The 21,730-nt window shown below is 40.9% G+C and overlaps 1 protein-coding gene across 2 annotated transcripts; it reads left to right on the plus strand.

Moving 5' to 3' along the window:
• Positions 1-2,324: 2,324 nt before the first annotated feature.
• On the plus strand, positions 2,325-21,361 carry LOC101823062 (INTS3 and NABP interacting protein). 2 transcript variants are annotated; one of them, XM_005085063.4, is made up of 5 exons: positions 2,326-2,461; positions 3,826-3,906; positions 15,478-15,580; positions 17,178-17,268; positions 18,435-21,361. In XM_005085063.4, exons 2-5 carry the CDS (start codon positions 3,882-3,884, stop codon positions 18,528-18,530), a joined length of 315 nt encoding a protein of 104 aa, XP_005085120.1. In that variant the 5' UTR covers positions 2,326-2,461; positions 3,826-3,881; the 3' UTR covers positions 18,531-21,361. The 2 variants fall into 2 exon arrangements, with proteins under 2 accessions (XP_040593654.1, XP_005085120.1); XM_040737720.1 differs by lacking the exon at positions 3,826-3,906 and having other exon boundaries at positions 2,325-2,461.
• The last annotated feature ends 369 nt before the right edge of the window (positions 21,362-21,730 follow it).

The following is a 21,730-nucleotide window of genomic DNA, read 5'->3' on the forward strand; positions in this document are numbered from 1 at the left end:
AGGACCAAAAAGAAAAGTTCTGGTAAGTGTAGATCTCATTTATCTCTTCAGTGAACTGAAAACACAATGGCCTTTTAACTGAATTTGCTAAAGGTTGCAAGCTTGAAGCCGGGCGTTGGTGGCGCACACCTTTAATCCCAGCACTTGGGAGGCAGAGGCAGGCGGATCTCTGTGAGTTCGAGGCCAGCCTGGTCTACAAGAGCTAGTTCCAGGACAGCCTCCAAAGCCACAGAGAAACCTTGTCTCGAAAAACCAAAAAAAAAAAAAAAAAAAGGTTGCAAGCTTGAATAAGATTATAGAAGACTACCAACATGCTTTATATCTTAATTAAAGCACTCAACAGAGCTGGGTGTGGTGGCACAGGCCTGTAAATGCCAGCATTCAAGAAGTTGAGACAGGAGGATTCCAATCTGCAGCCTGGGATACATGGTATTTTTAAGGCTAGCCTGTACATATCAAAACCTTGTCGGAAAGGGGAAAAAAAATCACCAAGAGCTGGTCCCAGAGGAATTCCTTTCTCTAGGACACAGATAGTATGCCAAAGAATCTGAACCTTAGCATCTAGTAGTTTTTGGGCTTTAGTTCAGTTCTTTGTTGGATACCATGTAGTAACATCTGAGTCCCATAACCAAACCACACACAGACGTAAGGTGAGGATAGCCAGCACCTCGCCTGTGAAAACACTCAACAATTTCTTGCTGAGCTCTAAATAAATCCTTGGTATTGAACTTACTGTTTCAGTCATGGACTCTGTACAACAAAATTGTACATCATTAACATTATCAAACATCAATTATTATTTTAGAAATAAGATTTTATATTGTCAAGACTGGCCACAAACTTACTTAGGTAGCTAAGGACAACCTTGAACAGACGATCCTTGTCCACTGAATTCCCCAGCGCTGGGTTAAAGAAGTGTTAGGTGCTAGTTATCAAATTCAGGGCAAGTACATCCCCAACATCACAATTATTAAGAGCACAAATTCAACTTGTGGAAAGTGATTAATGACCACGTGACACATGTTAAACAACGTTTACATCTTAATATAAACATCTGGACTTAGTGTGCTGCCACGCGGCATCAGGTAATTCCCCAGTAACGTCTTGGTGTGACTTTTGCTTGCTTATTTGCTTTGGGACGGTCTCTCTGTGTAGTCCTGACAGTGTCCTGGAGCTCGCAGTGTAGACCAGGGTTGCTCCATCAGTCTCTGTCTTCTAGAGTCCTGGGATTAAAGGCGTGCATCCCAACATCCCCCACGACACTCACTTTCAGAATGTAGATTTTGTACAGTAGTAAACACTTGTACCAGCTCAGTGCTTTCCTTGTTTATAATTATTGAGACCGTAAACAACAAAAATATTTCTGGGATTGAAAGACCCCGGCCCAGTATACACAGACAGCTGAGGCTTATGGAAAATTCCGTTTCCCCCACAGCTCAGCTGAATAGTCATTTTTTATCAGAAGGGAGCTCAGCTCAAGGTCCTAATGGCTGAATAGTCACTACTATCAGAAGGGAACTCTGCTCAGGGACACAGGTGTCTGCTGTCTGCATAGCCACACAGAAACCTATTGTTCCTCAGATAGGGCCAAGGCCGAGACTTGAGTTCCAAGCAAAACCTCAATTGCCCTCGTTCTGAGCCCCAGCCTCATTTAAATTGCCCAATCAGGGTCCTGTAACTAGGCTTCTCGCTTCTGTACTACGCTTTTTGCTATAAAAGAACCCCCGAGTCCCCAGCTCGGGGCTATCAGCCCCCCCAGACTGAGACGCCCGGGTACCCGTGTGTAAATAAAGCCTCTTGCTGTTGCATCCAAGCTCGTGGTCTTGTTGTTCCTTGGGTTCGGGGTCTCCCTCCCGTGAAAGTCCCCCGCCTGGGGTCTTTCAGGATGGTTGTGGAAACCCGAGAGTGAGCTCAACTTCCTTTCTGAGGCTCTGCTGAAGTAAATTAGCACCAGGTTTTATTATTTTATTTTATTATTTTCCGTTTTTCGAGACAGGGTTTCTCTGTGGCTTTGGAACTCATTATGTAAACGAGGCTGGAGCACCAGGTTTTAAACCTTGCAGTCTCCGACAATCCTAGAGGATTAAAAAGCCAACCTAGGTGCTAGGGACCCGGCTCCATCCTCGCCAATCAGCGTTGGGCTCCGTCCCCCCCACTTCCCCGCAGTACGGCCTGCATCTCCCGTGAGCCTCCCCGGCTGCCACTCTTCAGAAGGGAAACCTTTTCCCGCCGAGGAAGCCGTTAAACGGCGAATCGTCTGGAGGAGCGTCCGTGGCGTCCAGACTATAGGCGGGACTTCCGCTCCCTCGGGCTCTGTCCGTCAGGAGGCGGAAGCTGGTGCCGGCGGGAAGGTTGTAGTGCGGCGCCGCGTCCTTGCGCTTTTGCTGGGCTCTGCGTGGGCGCGCCCCCCTGCACAGCCGCGCCGGGATAGCGAGGTTTCTCCGGGGCTCCTCGCAGCCGGGTGAGTACAGCGGACTGGTGACGCCAGGAGGAGTGTGGCCCGAGCGCCGGCCGCGGCACAGCGGCCTCGTGCGGACGAAGGGTTCTCTGTTCCCGTTTTGGTTTCGCCCACCTCGCCCGCGGGCACGGACTTCCCGGGACTCCTCGTCCCCTTTCTTTCGGGGTGGTCCCGGTTGCCTTCGCTGTGAGCCCGGCTTCGCGCACCTTGTGTTCCAGCCGTAGGAGACGCGATTCGTTTACACCCGGCATCTGCCTTGGAGCCCGTGTCTTTCCCCCGACCATTAGTCCTCTACTTCCGCCACCCTGTTCGCGCCTTGTTTTTGTGACCGGGTCTAGCCAACCCGGGTTGGCCTGGCGCTCGCGGCTCTTCTGCCTCATCCTCCCGAGTGCTGCGGATGACCGCTGCGTGCCTCCCGTTTTTAAAGAGTGCCTCTGTGAAATTGGTCTCACCCCCGGTGTGATTATTCAGATTGCAAACACAAGGGGCCGAGCTTATCTTGTGATTTGGTACGGCCCAATACAAAACTTAGTTTCTGAACTTAGAAATCAGCAGGCTCGGGGCTGGGGAGGTGGCCCAGCTGGTTAAGAGCACTTGGCTGCCCAAGCATTAGGAGCAGTGTTGGAATCTCCAGCATCCACCTCCGAAGCCGGTGCGGCTGTATGTAGCACCTGGACCCCAGAGTTGAGAGAAGGCAGAGAGACTGGAGGATCGGTGTGGATTGCTGGCCGCCAGCCTAGCTCCAGGCTCACTGAGAGACCCTGTTTGAAGGGAACAAGGTGGAGAGTGATAGAGCAAGCATCACATGCTCGACACTGGGTATACACTACACACACACACACACACACACACGCGCGCGCGCGCGCGCGCGCAGAATTCAAGTTTGCTTACTAGCTTTGTGACAGATGACTTCCACGTGTATAAAGATGCTCATTAAAAACATTTCTTTTGGAAACTTCTTACACAGTGTGTGATGCAGAGTAGGGTCTTTTTCTTTTACCAGCACAGCAAATGCTGGGATATGTTTTTAAATGAACGGAGAGGGATTTTTTTTTATTATAGAGTTTTAGTTTTCTCCCTAGCACTGATCACATGGATGCTTTCAAAAGGTTGATATATTTGGTAAATACATCTTAATGATGAACATTAAAGTAGTGCTAAATGTTGGTGTTAACAGCTTCAAGACTAAAAAAAAAGTGCTCATTAAATAAAGTGCATGAGGAAATTGCAGAGTTAAATTTCTGATTTAAGTGCTTTCTACGGGTATCTTTCTGAGGAGACTTAAGAAACCGAGCTCAGCCCAGCTGTTTTTGACACTGTAATTTAAGGCCAGTGCATTTTATGTGTGCACATAAATTTTTTTACAGATGATTGTAAAGTGCTGATCAGTGGCCACTGAATATAATTGAAACAGAATAGGAAGATGGCAGCAAATCCTTCAGGACAAGGTAATGCATGCTGGGATTTCTGTTATTCATAGGAACTTTTCCCTAATAAAATAAATGTATTTGAATTAGAGAAAATTTAGTATAAAACAGTCACTACATCCAGAATTAAAGAATAAGTAGCAAAGTAGGAACTCCCAATTTAAAATCAGTTTAACACCATGTCAGCTACACATTTTTTAATAGTACTAATTCTGTACCTTAACCTGTTACAATACATTTATTTTTGTACGATGTGCATCAGTATATATGCATGTTTGCATGTATGGGTGCATGTGTGTGGGGGTGGGCATTTGTGCATGTGGAGACAGGAGGTTGACATCAAGAATCATCGTTCATCACTCTTCACCTAATTCGTTGAGGCAGGGTCTCTCAGTCAAATCCAGAGCTTGCTGATACGGCTTTCTCTCGATAACCAGCTTGCTTTAGGGATCTCTTCTTTCCGCCTTTTGAGGCTGGAACTACAGGTGGGCCATTATGCCCACTCAACATTTATGTGGGTTCTATGGATCTGAACACTGGTCCTCACGGTTTTGGGAACAAGTGCTTAACCACTGAATCATCTCTCCAGCCCACATCATATACTTTATCCTCTGACATCTGTTTTCTTGTTCTTTTATTTGAAATAAGCATTATTTTTGAAACTGTCTTCAGATAATAACCATGCCTTTATCTTCATTGTTGTAAAAAACTTCAGTCATTTCATCTGTTACTCTTTAATCAAATCAAGTTAAGTACATATTGCAATTAAGGAATTTTTATTTTTAAATGTTTTGTTGAAGTTAAAAAATTTTTTTGTTTTGTTTTTCAAGACAGGGTTTCTCTGTATTGTTTTGGAGGCTGTCCTGGAACTCGCTCTGTAGACCAGGCTGGCCTCGAACTCACAGAAATCTGCCTGCCTCTGCCTCCGCCTCTCAAGTACTAGAATTAAAGGCACGCGCCACCAATGCCCGTAAGAATTATTTTATTCAATCTTTTTTTTTAAGCTCTTTGAGGGCTATGTGTTGAACTTCAGCCCCCGAGTTGCTAGGATTTATGAGTATATGCCAGAATCAGCTTAAAAGTAGATTTTTATTTTTATTTTATTTATTTTTTTGAGGCAAGGTCTTGCTATGTAGTCTTGGCAGCCTGGAACTTACAATGTTAGACCAGGCTGGCCTTGATTTGTAGACCAGTATGGCTTCAAACTCTGAGGGACTCCCTGCCTATGCCTCCTGAGTGCTGGAATTATTGTAAAAGTATTTTATGCATAAAAATTGAAATGGATCTCTCGCCATATCAAGTCTGCACTGTTTGAATTTTAGGTATGTTTGGCCCATCATCACAGGTAAACATTGTATTTATCTTTAACTTCTTTTAAAATTAAGTTAGAAAGGTTCAAATTAAAGTAGTTTGTATTCAATCCTCAGTTCTCCTCAACGCCTGCCAAAACTGAGCCAAAATAAAAACTAAGAGCAGTCCATTTAGGAAAGAGAAAAAAATGCTAAAAACCACACAATGTAGTCACAATGAAAACATCTTAAATCATCCTGTTCTAATAACAAATTTTGCTGGTAACTTTTCTCTAAACAAGTGTTGCTTTTGATTGGCCCATAATCAGATCTACTATGAAGCATCCAAAATCTAAAGAGTAATTAGTTGGATCAACCATTTGACTTTCATTACTCCATTCTTTTAGTGTCGTGGAGCTGCTGCTGCTGGATACCAGCAGAGGGAGTTCATATCATGTTTTATAGACTTAAAGATTCTCAGTAAAACACTTTAAAGACATTAACATTTATTGATGCTTATTTATTCTGAGATGGGATCTCACTATGTAGACCTGTCTGGCCTGGAACTCTTATTGTATGTGTTTGAATGTTTTGCCTGCATGTATGTCTGTGCACCACATGCACGCAGTGTCCTTAGAGGCAAGAAGAGGATGTCAGCTCCCCTGAAGCTGAAGTTACAGATTTTGAGCATGTGGGTGCTGGAAAGGAAACCCATGTCTTCTGAGAGAGCAGCCAGCGCTCTTATTTGCTGAGCCATCTCTGCAGCTCCTTAGTAAAAAGTTCAAGTCTTTTATTGTATTTTACTGTCTACAATAAATTACTGCTGCATTGTTTATGGGTTTAGAGATTAGATGGAGGCTGATTGTCAAGTGCCTCGGTTACTCTAAAATGATACCAAAAGAAACCTGATTTATAAAAACAAAATCTCAATATATGCATTGTAATTCATTAGTGTCTCTAGTACAGGGATCAAACATTCATTGTGTTCTTGACCATTGGCTGGCTTGAGTTGAAAGCCCAGAAGATGAGTTAAGCACACTGGGTGCATTTGTGAGGGTATTAGAGGCATTTAAATAAAAAAGGAGCCAACCTAATCAATGGTTTAATCTCTTGATGGATTCAGGGTTTTAAAAGGCTGCTAGGAGCTAAAAGGATGGGATACAATTGGAGGGAAAAGGTTATGGAGGGAGAGGGGGACTTTGAATGCGTTGGTACTGTTGCAGCTACTGTCTAGCTGCCATGAGGTAAACAGCCTCTGCCATCCAAAGCAATGGATCCAGCCAGCTGTGCACTTGTGAAACAGTGACCCAAAATAAGTAATTTGTTTGTTTGTTTTGTTTTCTCAGATTTAAGTATTTTCCTTCTTTAAAAAAAGTTTTAAAATTTAGGGATTAGAGAGATGGCTCAGTGGTTAAGAGTGGTGGCTGCTCTTTCAAAAGACCTGGCTCAGTTCCTAGCACCAGTGTGGCAGCTCTTAATCATCTGTAATTCTAACTTCAGGGGATTTGATGCCCTCATATGGCTTCCTTAGGCACTAGGCACACATGTAGAACATAGATATGCATGCAGGCAAAACCCCTATACATGTAATATTTTTTTGAAAGTTTGTGTATGCCTATTTGTGTTAGGCATACAACTTGTAAAAATTGGTTCTCTCCTTCCACTGTATGTTATCAGGCTTGTCAGTGAGCACCTTAAACTAGCTAGCCCTTCTTAATGTTTTAAGATAGCCAAAAAAAGGGGTGTGGGGGTGTCGGGAACCTAATGCTCTTTCAAATCTATCTAGCAGTTTCCTATAGTAGAGTTGTAATCAGAATTTCTAAATTTGTTAAGCTTTTAGCAATCACTGAAGTTGTAGTTTTCATTATCCTGTGTCATGTGGAACATTTGGTAGGTTCTCAATAATTACTTGATTCATAAGTTGATTAAGTTGTGACATCTTATGAATTTTGCCTTTTGGGGGAGAAATTTGATATGTAGAGGCAGACCAAACTAAAATTTGGCTAAGGTACTATTTCTGTATCTTTTTGTTTTGTTTTCAGATTGTATGTATGCAGTGTGTGTGTGTGTGTGTGTGTGTGTGTGTGTGTGTGTGCGTGTGTGCGTGTGCGTGTGTGTGTGTGTGTAGGAGTGTGTGCCCTAGTGTAGGCACACATGTAGAGGTTAGAAGACAACCTCATAGAATCGATTTTCTTCTTCCACCTTTATGTGGGCCCCAATATCGAACACAGGTTGCCAGGCCTGTGTGTACGACAAGCACCTTTCCCTATTGAAGCATATAGCCTGCCTTCTTATTTTTGTGCCTTGAATGGTGTCTCAGTTCTTTCTTATTGATAAATGTGGCAGTCAGAAAGAGCCTGGAATGGAAACTGATTTCATAGTTTCATAGGTTGATAACTGGAAAACCTAGAGATCAGACTTGGAGTCTCTCTTGATGTTCTTCCTGCACTTAGGGTCCTTGGGAATGGATTGGCATAGCTCCTGGGAGTGGTCCTGTTTGGTCCCTACTTAATTCTGAGATCTAGCAAGCCCATCTTTCAGGCTTGTATTTTAAAGTGTGCTGCCTCTCGAGCATCATTGTTTTGTTTGAATGATTCATGAAAATTATTGTATTGTATTTGTATCATTCAAAGAGTGTAGATGCATCTGGGAAGTGGCGGCACATGCCTTTAATCCCAGCCTCAAGTTTGAGTCCACAGCCTGGTCTACAGAGTGAGTTCCAGGACAGCCAGGGCGATACAGAGACAGGCTACAGATACACATTTTAGAGTAGATCTTTAAAACCTAGATTCCTTTTTTTTTTTTCATTTTTAATTGCTAAAGCAAATACATATTAGGGTTCAAACTGTAGACCTCAGGTTAAAATTGGGAATGAAACTGGTCAAAGCAAAATATATTGTAACAAGAACATCTGTATAGTTAGCTTGGGTCCCTTAGTTCCAATGAGACTGGCTTGGGAGGTCTTTAATGTGAATATAACTTAGAAAGCAGATGCTAGTCACTGTACCCTGAATAATGTAACACTGTTTACTGAAGGAATTGTAAGAATGGTATTAACAGGAGTCTGTTGATGTTAACAAGTAGGGAAAAAAGAATGCTGGATGATGATGATGAGTCATAGTAACTACTGTATGACAGGCAGTTTGGTAGGTTTTACTTAGGTCTGTATTTCCCATAAGTACTCTTCATAACTACTCTTTGAAGTTGTTAACTGTTATCCCTATTGGTCCTAAGGCATGGTGAGGCAATTTTCTCGATAGTAAATGATATGTAGTCTACTGGTATGAGAACCTGATTAGATTCCATGTCTCAGTTTCGTATTCATTTAGTTCCCATACTGCTTGTATTAGTTAAGTTTTCTAGAGGAACAGAACCAAAAGGGGACACACACACACACACACACACACACACACACACACACACACACAGCTATAAAGAGGGGTTACTATATCCTTAGACTGGGGTGAATATATGTAATGGATGCGCACACACACAAACACACACACAAAATGTTAAGCCAATAAATAGAAAAATGTTAAACTGATATTGCCAGAAACTTTCCTTTAATACTAAGTGTGCATGTCATAAGTATTATACTTTGATTTACTGTATAGTTGTGAAGAGTATGCAGCTTGCAGGCTAGCCACTTGAAAGTTTTGACATTATTTTAAGGTATCTTTCAAAAGTTTTGTTTTTAAAGAAGTATAATAACTGTAATTGAAAGGTATATTATTGTGGCTACAGAAATGATCAGCAGTTAAGAGCACTTATGCTCTTTACAAGGACCAGTTCCCAGCACTTACATTGGGTATGGGAACTGCCTATAATTTCAATTCCAGGGGATCCAGTGCCCTCTTCTGGCCTCCATGTGCACTGGCAGGCACACACACACACACACACACACACACACACACACACACACACAGAGTTCTTTAAGGCAGTAGTTCTCAATCTGTGGGTGATAACCCCTTTGGGGACCTGATGACCTTTTCACAGGGATCACATATCACATACTTACATTATGATTCATAACAGCAAAATTACAGTTGTGAGGTAGTAGTGAAAATAATTTTATGGTTGGGGGTTACTGTAACATAAGTAATTGTATTAAAGGATCTCAGGGTTACAAAGGTTGAGAAGCAGGGGGTTTTTAAAGAGAGAAGTAAGTTATCTATAGCTTTGCTATTAATTATACAGAATAGTTTTCATTCTTTTATTTTAGAAATAAAAATAATTCCAGTTAGTCTGTATGATAGAGCTGGTAAAATAAAGTGACTATCACCTCTTGGGTCCTAAATGTGCTTTGAGAATGTTTCTGTGAGTTTTAAAATGAGAATATGTAATTGTGAATGAGTGTCTTAGGGTTTCTATTGCTGTGTAAGAGACACCATGACCATAGCAACTCTTGTAAACTATCATTTAGTTGGGTGGCTTATAGTTTCAGCTGTTTAGTCCATTATCATAATGATGAGAAACATGGTAGTGCACACAGACATGGTACTCGAGAAGAAGCCATGAGTTTCACATATTGTAGGCAATGGAAGTGAACGGGGACACTGGGCATATAAGAGACCTCAAACAAAGCCCATCTCCAAAGTGACACACTTCTTCAAACAAGGCCATACCTCCTAATAGTGCCACTCACTCCCCATGAGTTTATGGGGGGCAGTTACATTCAAACTACTACATTCCACTCCCTGGTCCCCATAAGCTTGTAATAATATAATGCAAAAATTCATTTAGTCAAACTTCAAAAGTCCCCAGAGTTTATCACAGTCTCAACAATGTTTCAGAGTTCAAAGTCTCTTCTGAGATTCATGCAATCTCTTAACCATAATCACCTATAAAATCAAATAAAAAAACAGATATGTTTCCAGCATATAATGGCACAGGATATACATTACTATTCCAAAATACAGAGAAAGGAGCATAGTGAGGAGATACTGGACAAAAGCAAGACGGAAAAACAGCTGGACAAATTTCAACACTGCTTCTCTGTCTGATGTCAAAATACTTTTAGATCTCCAACTTCTTTCAGCTTGGTTGATTACAACACACTTCCACTCCCTGTTGGCAGCTTTCCTCAGCAGGTATTCCATGGCTCTAGCATCTCCAAAATTTTGGAATCTCCAAGGAAATCCGTGCTTTACTTTCACAACTTCACAAAGGGATCTCTAGGCCACATAATAACATTCTCTGAAATCTCTTGAGCCTGCCCCCCCCCCTTCAAATCACACTCAGGACCACTGTCTTCCATATTCTTACCTAGGATGGCCCGTTAAGCAGCACTTAAAAGTATTCAACCGCTTTTCTAATATACAGTCCCATATCCCTTCAAACAAAAGCATGATCAACCTATACAGCAGTACCCCATTTCTGGTACCAACTTCTGTCTCAGGGTTTCTGTTTCTGTGAAGAGACACCATGATGATAGCGGCTCTTGTAAAGTAAAACATTTAAATGGGTGGCTTAGAGTTTTCAGAGGCTATATCTACTCCAACAATATTGCTAATATTGCCACTCCCTATGACCTTTGAGGGTCAATTACATTCAAACTGCCACAATGAAATAAGATTTATCATTTGAAAAGTGAAAGTATTTTAGTGTACTGTTTTATTCTAAGAGAATTTTACTTGACAGGCATGAGGATATTATAGTACCTACTATATATGAGGTAATACAGTAAATAATTCTTATGCTAGGAGTGAATGAACACAGGCACATAAATTATGGCAGGAGAACATAGTTATTAAAGAAAAATCTCATTAGTGAGTATATCTTTTGTTTAAGGAGTTTAACCTTTGAGTTTGTAAGAATTCTGATGGTAAGAGAAAAAATTTACTTTACCTCATACAGACTAGCTAGTTTCAAGTTTGAAGTAAGAAATTATTAGTACTTAAATAGTATTTGTTGGCTTTTATATACTTTCATAGTGTAAATACTTTGCTCAAAACTCATGGTTTTTTTTTTTTTTGCTGTTGTTTTGGTTTTTGAGACAGTCTCACTATGTAGACTTGACTGGCCTGAAACTATGCATATGTAAACCAGGCTTGCTTCAGAACTCAAATCTGCCAGCCTTCTTGAGTTCTGGGATTAAAGGTGTTGCTACCACACCCAGTTTAGATCTAAAGTTTTAAAAAGGAAGAATACATTTCAGAAGGGTAAAACAAGTCTTTCCTTTTGAAGGTATTCTGCTTTTCAAGTAGCAGGTTACAGTATTATCACTATGCCTCACTTAAGTTCTCAACTATAGTAGTCTTTATGTTTTCATTGAATTGGAATATCATGTGTAAATTTTATAGTGTTTAATTTGTAGGGATTCTGGAATATTATGTATGATTATAAAGCAATTATATCCAATTATAAATTAATAATAGGATTTCAAAAGCAAAGTGAAAATCCTTTGAAAATTTTTCTAAAAAGAAAAATTTCTGTGCTGGCTGTGCTCATTTTGAAATGTTAGTTGCCATATAGTGTAACCCCTCCACAATAAAAGTACCTGGGAATTTCAAAAGTCCAATAGTTGCCCTGAAGGTCACCGACCAATTACTCCAGCTGTAACTCTGGCTATCTCTCCCTCTCCCTGTCTGTCCTCTCCTGCCTCCATTTATTTTTAGCTTATACAGGCTTAGAATTCATTAATTACCTGTAGCCCAGGTTGGCCTGGAATTCCTAGCAGTCTTTCTGTTTGAGAGCTCTGGGGCAAAGATACCAGTGTGAGCCGTTACACCTGGTTAACTATTCTGTTTTTAATATTTAAATAGACAGTCTTATTAGCCTCAACTGGCTTCTTTGTCCAAGGGCAACTTTTTTTAAAGAGTTCTTGCCTTCTTTTTTTTTTTTTTGTTGGTTTTTACGAGACAGGGTTTCTCTGTATTGTTTCGGAGGCTATCGGTCCAGCCCGACCTCGAACTCACAGAGATCCGCCTGCCTCTGCCTCCCGAGTGCTGGGATTAAAGGCGTGCGCCACCAATGCCCGGCAAAATATATATTTATTTTATGTTTATGGGTGCTCTATGCCTTTAGGCCAGAAGAGGGCATCAGATCCCACTATAGATGTTTGTGAGCCACCACGTGGTTCCAGGGAATTGAACTCAGGATCTCTGGAAGAGCAGCCAGCGCTCTTAACCGCCGAGCCATCTCTCTGGCCTGAGTTCTTGCCTTCTTACAGTAAGATATCCCAGGTCTGCTGTGCCACTTGTTTGTTTGTTTGTTCTCATATCAGAGACTGACGTAGCCCAGGCTAGCCTCAAAACCTTGCTGTACAACTGAAGATAGCCTTGAATGCTTGATCCTACTGCTTCTACTTCCCAAGTGCAAGTACTCCCCAAGTGTGAGAGTGTGAATCATCATGCCCAGCTATGTAGTGCATCTTTACAGTGAGAGAGAGGCCTTATTTAAGTTAGACTACATAATTAGTAACATCATTAGCTTGCTTTGCTCTTGTGTGACCAAGCAGTGAAGTAGGTTCCTGCTACATACAAAACTAGCCCGTTCCGTTTCCACTATATTGGGGGATAAGTTATCCTTACCTAGGCATTCATTGCATTCTTGGCCTGCCTGACCACTTTCACTACCTGGGAGAGAGGGGCATTTCATTGACATTGTAGTTGATGTTGATGGCCTGTTTTCCTCAGGGAGCATGTCAGCAGGAAGGGGACTTTAGAGTTAGCATGAAGAATTGCCTGGAAGCTTATAAAACCAGCTTTTTAGAAATGCCAGAATGTGCTGTCACTGTGAGTTATTAAAAAAGGAGTCTGCAGTTACTAGAATTTAGTGGTATAATAGGAACAGAGATGGAAAATAGAAGAGGATAAATAACTAAAATGGATATGGCATAGACATTTCCCCAAACTTCTGGCCATAGTCAGGTTGCTGGTGCCTATAAGTTTTAGCTATGTCTGGTTACACCAGTGTCTATGGATGCCTCATACATGCTGTGCCATCTCAACCAGTCTCTTCCTCTCCGGGACGTTTCCACCTACCAGTTCTTCTCTGTAAATCAGTGTAAAGTTCTCACAATCCCCTAGATGGGTATTTAAGCATGCCCTCATCTCATGGTTATCCTTCTAGTCTCCAGAACTGTAATTGTCTCTTCCTCTTTTTATCCCTCTGTGTTTCCCAGTCCCCCTCTTCCCTTCCTCTCTCCCCCCCCTTCCTTCTTCCCTTCCTCTTCCTCTTCCTAGCTAGCAATCAGAAATGCAGATGCAAACAAGTCTGCCTCCTCAGGATTATAAAGAGCTTGAGAGTGGCCAGCAAGGGGGAAAATACTCTTTTTGGTTCTGGTTTGTTGCTGCTGTGCAGGCACACATACTAGATCTTGACGTAGGTTTGGGGGCATACATACTAGATCTTGACATAGGTGTTCAGGCATCATGTATGCCAGCACATACCCCATGATCTTGAGATAGGTGTGCAGAGAACTGAGAACATGGAGATCTTCAGTGTTCCCATGTTGGCATTTTAATTTGGATTGGTTTGTTTGTTTTTGAGACAGGGTTTTTCTGTGTAGTCCTGGCTGTTCCGGAACTCAACTTTGTAGGTTAGGTTGGCCTCAAACTCAAGAGATCCACCTACTTCTACCTTCCAAGTCCTGGATTCAAAGGTTTGTGCTACCACCACCTGACTTTAATTTGAGGTTTTTTTTGGGGGGGGGGGTTGAGACAGGGTTTCTCTGTGGCTTTGGAGGCTGTCCTGGAATTAGCTTTTGTAGACCAAGCTGGTCTTGAACTCACAGAGATCCGATTGCCTCTGCCTCCCGGGTGCTGGGATTAAAGGTGTGCACCACCACCTCCCAGCTGCTGCAGGACTTTGTAACACATGCTGAGATCTTATCTAAGTTTGAAGCTTAGAGTCAAGTCAAATATTAAATAAGTATTTGATAAAATGAGATATCTATATACTCCACGAGTTGTGCTCTATTTCTCAGACTTGTTTTCTGGTCAGTTGTAATTCTTTGACTGTTCCTTCAAAAATATGTCATTTTTTAATGAATTTGATCTGAGTATGCACAGTATTTGTTTTGGTTTTTAAGATTTACTTATTTATGTATATGAGTGCTCTGTCTGCATGTATGTCTTTATGCCAGACAAGGGCATCAGATCTCACTATAAATGGTTGTGAGTCACCATGTAGTTGCTGGGCATTAAACTCAGAATCTCTGGAAGAGCAGCTAGTGCTCTTAACTGCTGAGCCATCTCCCCAGCCCACATAATGCTTTTTTCTTCATGTAAAAATTTACATACCTGTAGACTTGCCTGTGCAATATTTTGGGCCCCCAAGTTTTGTCCAAAGAAATGGTGTAACTCATTTTGGTGAGTCGAATTATTTAGACCAGAGTCTTGTTATGAAAGAGTGCTTGCATGTACAAGGCATAGGTCCCGATACTGCAAAAATAAATAAATCTTAAAAGTCCTTACTTTTATTTTGTATCCATCTACTGTGTTCATTTGAGTTTTGTTTTGGTGTGTGTGTGTGTGTGTGTGTGTGTGTGTGTGTGTGTGTGTGTGTGTGTGTGTGTTTTGCTTACATGCATGTCTAGTGTCTACAGAGTTCCGAAGATGGCCTCAGATACCTGGAACTGGAGCAGCTGTTGTGAGCTGCCATATAGGTGCTGGGAATTGAACCCAGGTCCTCTGGAAGAGCAACCAGTGCTCTTAACTGCTGAGTCATCTCACCACACATAACCCATTTTTTAGGGTTGAACTAGGTAGCCCTAGTTGACCTGGAGCTCAACAGAAATCCACTCACCTCTGCTTCCTGAGAGCTTTGGAATTAAAGGTGTATGCTGTCATTGCTGGGTCTGGGGTGGGTTTTGTGGTTTTGTTTTGTTTTGTTTGACATTCTGTAGCCCAGGCTACCCTTGAACGTGTTACATAACCAAAGATGACCTTAAACTTTTGATCTGTCTGCCTCTACCTCACAGGTGTAGGTATGCACTACCACATCTAGTTTATACTATATTGGAGGTTGAATCTAGGGTTTTACACATTCAGCAAATACTCTTACCAATTGAGCTGAACTCCTCACCCTACCCCAATTGGGTTGTTTTGTTTTAGAGATAGGGTCTCATACAGGCCAGGCTGGCCTTGAACTCCACCCCTCAAGTGCTGGGATCATATGTGTTTGCTATCACATCTGGTACTGTATTATGCTCTTAAAGTTTCTGGGAAATGGCCAGTAAGGAGAAAGAACTTACTAGTGAGTTCATGACCATGCTAGAGAATAGGAATTTTACTTTCTGGCTTCTACTTGGCCTCAGTCTAAAGTGCTTCTTATCCCTCCTCCCTTCTTTTTTCTTCAGGTTTTCAAAATAAAAATAGAGTTGCAATTTTGGCTGAACTGGACAAAGAGAAAAGAAAATTACTTATGCAGAACCAATCTTCAGCAAGTCACCCTGGAGCTAGGTATTGACTATTCTTTGGAGGTGCATTTGTTAATCATGCTTTGAAAGAGAAAAGCACTCTTGGAGACTTTGGAGGTCTCATTACTGTTAGAATTAGGTCTACACTTGAAGCGTCTTCTTACCAAAATCCCAATTGTGTTTGTAGTCTACTTGTTCCTATTATGCCATGTGCATCCCATTTCATCATAACTGCTGTTGTCTGTGAGATTTGTTCTGTCTATCCGTAGTGTTCAGCACAGAGCCAGCTATCTAATAGCTGCTTTAGAATCTCATGAATAAGCCACTGTCAGTTTGGTTTAAAAAAATAATTTGCAGTTGTTCAGTCTGTATAGAACATGGTTATTATAAGTATAATTATCATTACATACAATGAAGTATGGTTTTACTATTGATGCTATTTATTAAGTTTTTAAAAATGTTAATGTTCGATGTGGTGGTGCACACCTTAAATTAATCCCAGCACTTGGGAGGCAGTATGGTTTTACTATTGATGCTATTTATTAAGTTTTTAAAAATGTTAATGTTCGATGTGGTGGTGTACACCTTAAATTAATCCCAGCACTTGGGAGGCAGAGGCAGGTGGATCTTTGGGAGTTCAAAGCCAGCCTGATCTACATAGTGAGATCCAGGATAACCAGAGCTATATAGTGAAACCTTGTCCCAAAAAACCAAAAATAAATAATAATAAGGATGATGACAGACTGGGGTACTTCAAATATAATTAAAAGTAGGGGGTATAAATTATGAATTTACATAAAAGATTACTTGAAATCCCATACAAATAACATGGGCTTTCTTCATAAATTAATGGAGATAATAGGAAGAGGAGGAGGGATGCTTTTATTCTAGACTTTTTTTTTAAGTTTTATGAACATTTTGCTGTGTGGTCTAGACTGGCTTGGAATTCAAGACCCTCCTCTTCCTCCCCTCAAGTGCTGATATTACAGGCATGCACCACCATATTCAGCTTAGAAATTCTTTTTTATCCCTACAGAGAATATACAGGGTCTGAGAGATGGCTCAATGGGACAGGAGGCTCTTGCCCCCAAGTGTGACAACCTGAGTTCTATCTGTAGAACTTACATGGTATAGGGAAGTGATCTCCATATGTCTGACACAAAACAAACTTTGTAAAGGAATATATAATGAAAACTGTGTGATTCAACATAAGTCCATAAGGGCTTAGGGATTAACTCTGTGGTTTAAAGTGCTCAGTGTGCTTGAGGCCCTGGGTATTATTTCTAGCATTACACACAGAAAATAAAACACCAGATGATTCTCTTCAGATTTGTGCAGCATGGTGATTAGTTAATAATGATGTGTATCTGAAAATTACAAGATATCTTATATAATAATAATAAAAATACGGCATATGACATGGATAGGTTATTTGGTTTGACCTGACAGTTTTTAATGTATACAAACAGCAAAACACTATCACCATAAATATGTACATTTTTATGTGTCAGCTATACCTAAATTTTAAAATGTAATTTACTATAATAAAAATGTGCCAATCTAATAAGTGTGTTGTGTGTAAAATTTAAGATAAGGATATCTCTGTGTTCTGTAGCCAAGTAACCGGATTTCCATTTCAGCATCTCCCTCTCGAGACCTTCTCTTAATAAGGACTTCCGGGACCATGCTGAGCAGCAGCACATTGCAGCCCAGCAGAAGGCAGCTCTTCAGGTGAGCAAAATGAACATACAGTCTGGTCTCATTGGAGAGTTCTGGGTTCTAGAAGCCAGCACAGTACTTATTTTGTATCTCAGTGGAACAATATCAATAAACATGTTCCACACATAATTGTGTCGGTTTGCCCAGAGGGATTGAAGGACCAGAGCTGTAGTAGCGAAAATATCTTTTATGTGTTAATGCAGTCATGATTGATTCTGTGCTGTGCTTTGCCATGGGACTGCTTGTTCACAAAAACATTTAGACAGAATGATACAGAAAATTGAACTGGCTAGTTTAATAGTACCATATATATCTTCAAATTTGTCACACCGTTACTTAGTCTGATTGTCTTCCTGCTTTACTATTTGGATTTTTTTAATAGTCCACACTGCTTGCATGTACAGTATTTAAAGACTTACTGTTGTGCTTATGAATGTGATAAAATTCAGCTTGGAAACATTCTTCAAGGTAATAGTTTTAGTGTTACATTCCTCTTGGATAACTTACACTTCCCAGAGACCTTGGATGAAACATCTTTTTTGGGGGGGTGGATAGGTTATTCATATAAAACCCCTGTAACTAGCACTTCAAGGGTGGAGTGGGAGGGAGGATCTTGAATTCCAGACCAACCTAGACTACATAGCAAAACCCTAGCTCATAAAACTTTAAAAATTTGAAAGGTATATTGTAATTGCCTTTGCTTTTAAGCAGAATCCCAGAATTGAAATGGATATCATAAAGATCTTCTCACTTTAAATGACTAAAAACAGTCCTCAAAAAGAGGGGGGTTACTGATAGTTTTAAATTAGTTGCATTCCAAAATTCTCTGTGTTGGATTTTAGTCATCAGTGGTCACTGTCCTCTACCCCTTTGGATGCTGCCCTTCTCCCAGACTTTTGTCTCCTGACTTTTACTGCTACTTTTCCTCACTCCAAAGAACAAAGCAATCGAGTCTGCTGATCAAGTCCCACAGAGATAAAGAGGCTGCCAAATAAGTGTCTGACACAATGTGTTAATCTGAATTGTGTCATTGTCTGTCTGTGTAAACAGAGTTAGCAGCATTAGACCTGTTTTATACAGAAATTAGATCTTAGGAATTCAGAAAGGATAAGGAATTTTAATGCCTTAGTTGAAAAAGTGTGTCTCTTAATAGCTTTTTTCTTTTTAATCTTTCTCAGCATGCCCACGCACATTCATCTGGATACTTCATAACTCAAGACTCAGCATTCGGGAATCTTATCCTTCCTGTTTTACCTCGCCTTGACCCAGAATGAAGAAAGCATCTGTGATAAAGGAGACCTTGTACTATCAAATGTCAAAGCTCTCACTCGGCTCTGTACAAACTCTGACTTTGAGAATTTTGGAGAACTTAGCTTTTGTTTCTTTAAAGAAAGGAATAAGGAAATGAGTGAAGAAAGAAGGGCTGGGGTGCCAAGAACTTTGGAAGCAGTATCTTCGGCGGAATTGGTTGTGCTGGCCGTGACTAACTTTTTTGTATTGCCATTGGACTCTTCACTCTCAGACTCAGAATTGCTTAGTTTCATAGAATCTGCACCGTCTTCAACAAATTGGACTACTGACTCATGCATGAAGCCCTGGGTTTGACCCTAGTGCTGCACAAACAAGCTCTGATATGTATTCCTGTAATCTTGGCACTAGAGAAACAGGCAGGAAGAAGTTCAAAGCCATACTTGCCAAGGTAGTGATTTTGAGACCAGTCTGAGGTATATGAGACCATGCCTCAAGAAACAAAAGCAAACAAAAGAACTATTTCTAATCCCAACTTCAAAGGAAGCATCGATGCTTTCTAAAAATGTGAACTGTAGGCTTATATTGTGGTTTCTTGTATTCAGAAGCAACATATCTAGACATACTCTGAGCTCATAACTATTTCTCCAACTCTGAATTTTAAGAGAACTCCCAAGTAAGACTAAATTACCACGGGGAAGTGGTAAGTGGTGGATCTATGAGTTCAAGGCCAGCCTGTTCTACAGAGGGAGTTCCAGGATTGGCTCCATTGCTACTGGGAAACCCTGTCTTGAAAAACAAACAAAAGACTAAACTACCAACCAATCCTAAATCGTTTCAAATAAATGATACTACAAATGATGTGACTAAATACTGTTATGAAAAGCAATCAAGCAATATGGTGATTTTAAATGTATTCGTATTCTCACTTCATGTTGCTATATAAATGGTGTGCTTGAATGGTTTTCTACTTTTCATCTCATTGAAAACTTAAAATTAGGCAAATTTAGGACCTTTTAAATCCCGTTAAGCTAGTTGCTCAATAGGGCCAAACTTTTAACAAGAACCTTGAGGTGCTCAATTAAATATGTAGTAGAATTAGAATGTGATTAAAAATAAAGTGTGAAAAGCAGAGGTTAGAGAGTTCTGTAACACAACCTACACACAAATGTCATGATCAAATGATATTTTATAAGGAGGTTATTTTGTAAAGTTCCTGGCATTTTTTTGTTCTGAGTATGGAACCTAAGGATTTGTAAAAGATGTGCAGTGTTGTTTCACTGAGCCAAAGCCCCAGTCCTTACACAACTCCAAGTAACTAATATCTCACATCCCCATTCTCTCTGGTGTTGGGGGAGTTTAAACTTAACATTCTCAGTTGGGTCAATATTTAGCCACAGTTATACTCCTAATAGTTCCCTGTAGGTGTCTTCCCCAACCACATAGCACCACCCTGCTCAAAGAGTGATGTAGTAGTGAGCAGTCCTAGAAGAAGCTGTGCCTCTTAAGAACCTGAACTGATTCCTATATCTGAATAAGGTGGAACTCTTCCAGTTATAATAATGCTCCCCATTGCAAGATGGTGCCCTCATGTCTGCTGTGTCTGCTCCTCTTCGCCCAGCTTCTCCTTGGGCTCTTGGTAGCTTTCATTTTCTCAAATTTCACTGTGTAAAATTCAAGTGTGGAACACTGTTTATGTTCTCTGTGACCCCTGATATACTAACACGGTTCTAAAATTTATCGACTGATGTTAGAAAGATAAAGTGAGTGTATAATTTTCCCACCATTGAAGCTTTTGCCTACTGTGTGACTTTGTAATTTAGGTGCCTGTTTTTCTTCCCTGTTTTTGAGATAAATACCGTGATGAGAAACCCCTTAAGGGAGATAGGGCTCATATTGACTCACAGTGGGAGACATAGCCCATCACAGTGGGGAAGTCAAGGCCTCACTCGGCTTGAAGCAGTTGTCACATCTACAGTCTTGTAGAGAACAAAGGATGGATGCAATTGCTTTCTCCATTACAGCCAGGAAATGGTGCCACTCTCAACAGTGGGTGTATCTTCTACCTCAGTTAATACTATCAAGGTAATTCCCCAAGGCAGGTCCATAGGCCCATCTCTTAGGTGACTCTAGATCATGTCATGCTGATGATGCTATCCCACTAACTAGGACTTTACACGGGTCCTCTGCTTTGTGTGACATAGACACAGAAATGAGTATGGCATGTGCTTTGTTTGATGGACAGAAAGATCACTGAGACTTGTATGAGGAGGCAACATTGAAGGATCCTACTCTAGCATACAAGTAGTCGTAAAGCATGCAGTTATGGCACAATAGAAGCATCTTGGAGTACACTTTGGTCTGGATATGGTTAGAAGAACATAGGTAATGTAGCTGGCAAGAGAGTGAGTGAAGGGTACCCCAGATGAAGATCAGAATTGCAGTTGAGCCCAGTGTGGTGGTTCATGCCTAATCCTAGCACTCAGGTAAGGCTAGCCTGGACTACCTTACTCCTTAACCCCGCCCTCACCCCCAAAAAAGTATGGTAAAAGAGAATGGGTTAGATCAGGGATGAAGACTAAAGTGTTAAAGATAGAATTGGACTCAGTTGCAGCCCTGGGGTGAAATTCCTTCAGTGCTATTTCTCTGGGATCATGGGTGAATTTAGGTAAATCACTTAGCCTTTTGCATGCCATGCCATCTATAAAATGGGAACAGCACATAACTGACTATTGTCTTACTTGTTAGGCCAGTATTTTCTAAAATACAAGTCTCAGCTTGTTTCTGGGTTGAGAAGGCAGCTTAATGGTTTAATGCATTGTATCAGCATTAAATAAAAAGAAACAGAAAAAGAAAACAGTGTCCTACATGTGTTAATAGGTGCTTTAGTTTCATGAATGTACTGTGACTGTGTGTATATGTGTATTTAGTTTATTTACATTCTGTTCTAGTATAAGTCTTAAATAAGGGTAAAGAGTTTGGTTTTTCTCCCTCTGGTTCTTCTCTTCATTAATGTACTGCATCTAGAATGATACCTGCTATATTGGGGGTGTTTGTATCTACTTGTTGAAAGAGTGAGTGCAAGAACACATACAACGAACCTTGGTTTCAACAAAACAGAGGACACAGTCAACAAGACAAAACAGCAGCCCACAGAATGGGAAAGTATCTTCACCAACCCCACATCTGACAGAGGGCTGATTTCCAAAATATACAAAGAACTCAA

The sequence above is a fragment of the Mesocricetus auratus genome, unplaced genomic scaffold (genome assembly GCF_017639785.1).
Source record: "Mesocricetus auratus isolate SY011 unplaced genomic scaffold, BCM_Maur_2.0 Super-Scaffold_6730, whole genome shotgun sequence".
Lineage (NCBI taxonomy): Eukaryota > Metazoa > Chordata > Mammalia > Rodentia > Cricetidae > Mesocricetus > Mesocricetus auratus.

What these genes read in the sequence shown, in the direction of transcription:
- LOC101823062 (XM_005085063.4), top strand. Translation starts at nt 3,882, where the DNA reads ATGGCAGCAAATCCTTCAGGACAAG. An exon ending in AGCAAATCCTTCAGGACAAG is followed by an intron (nt 3,907 to 15,477) that starts GTAATGCATGCT and finishes TTTTTTCTTCAG; the next exon opens with GTTTTCAAAATAAAAATAGA. An exon ending in AGCAGAAGGCAGCTCTTCAG is followed by an intron (nt 17,269 to 18,434) that starts GTGAGCAAAATG and finishes AATCTTTCTCAG; the next exon opens with CATGCCCACGCACATTCATC.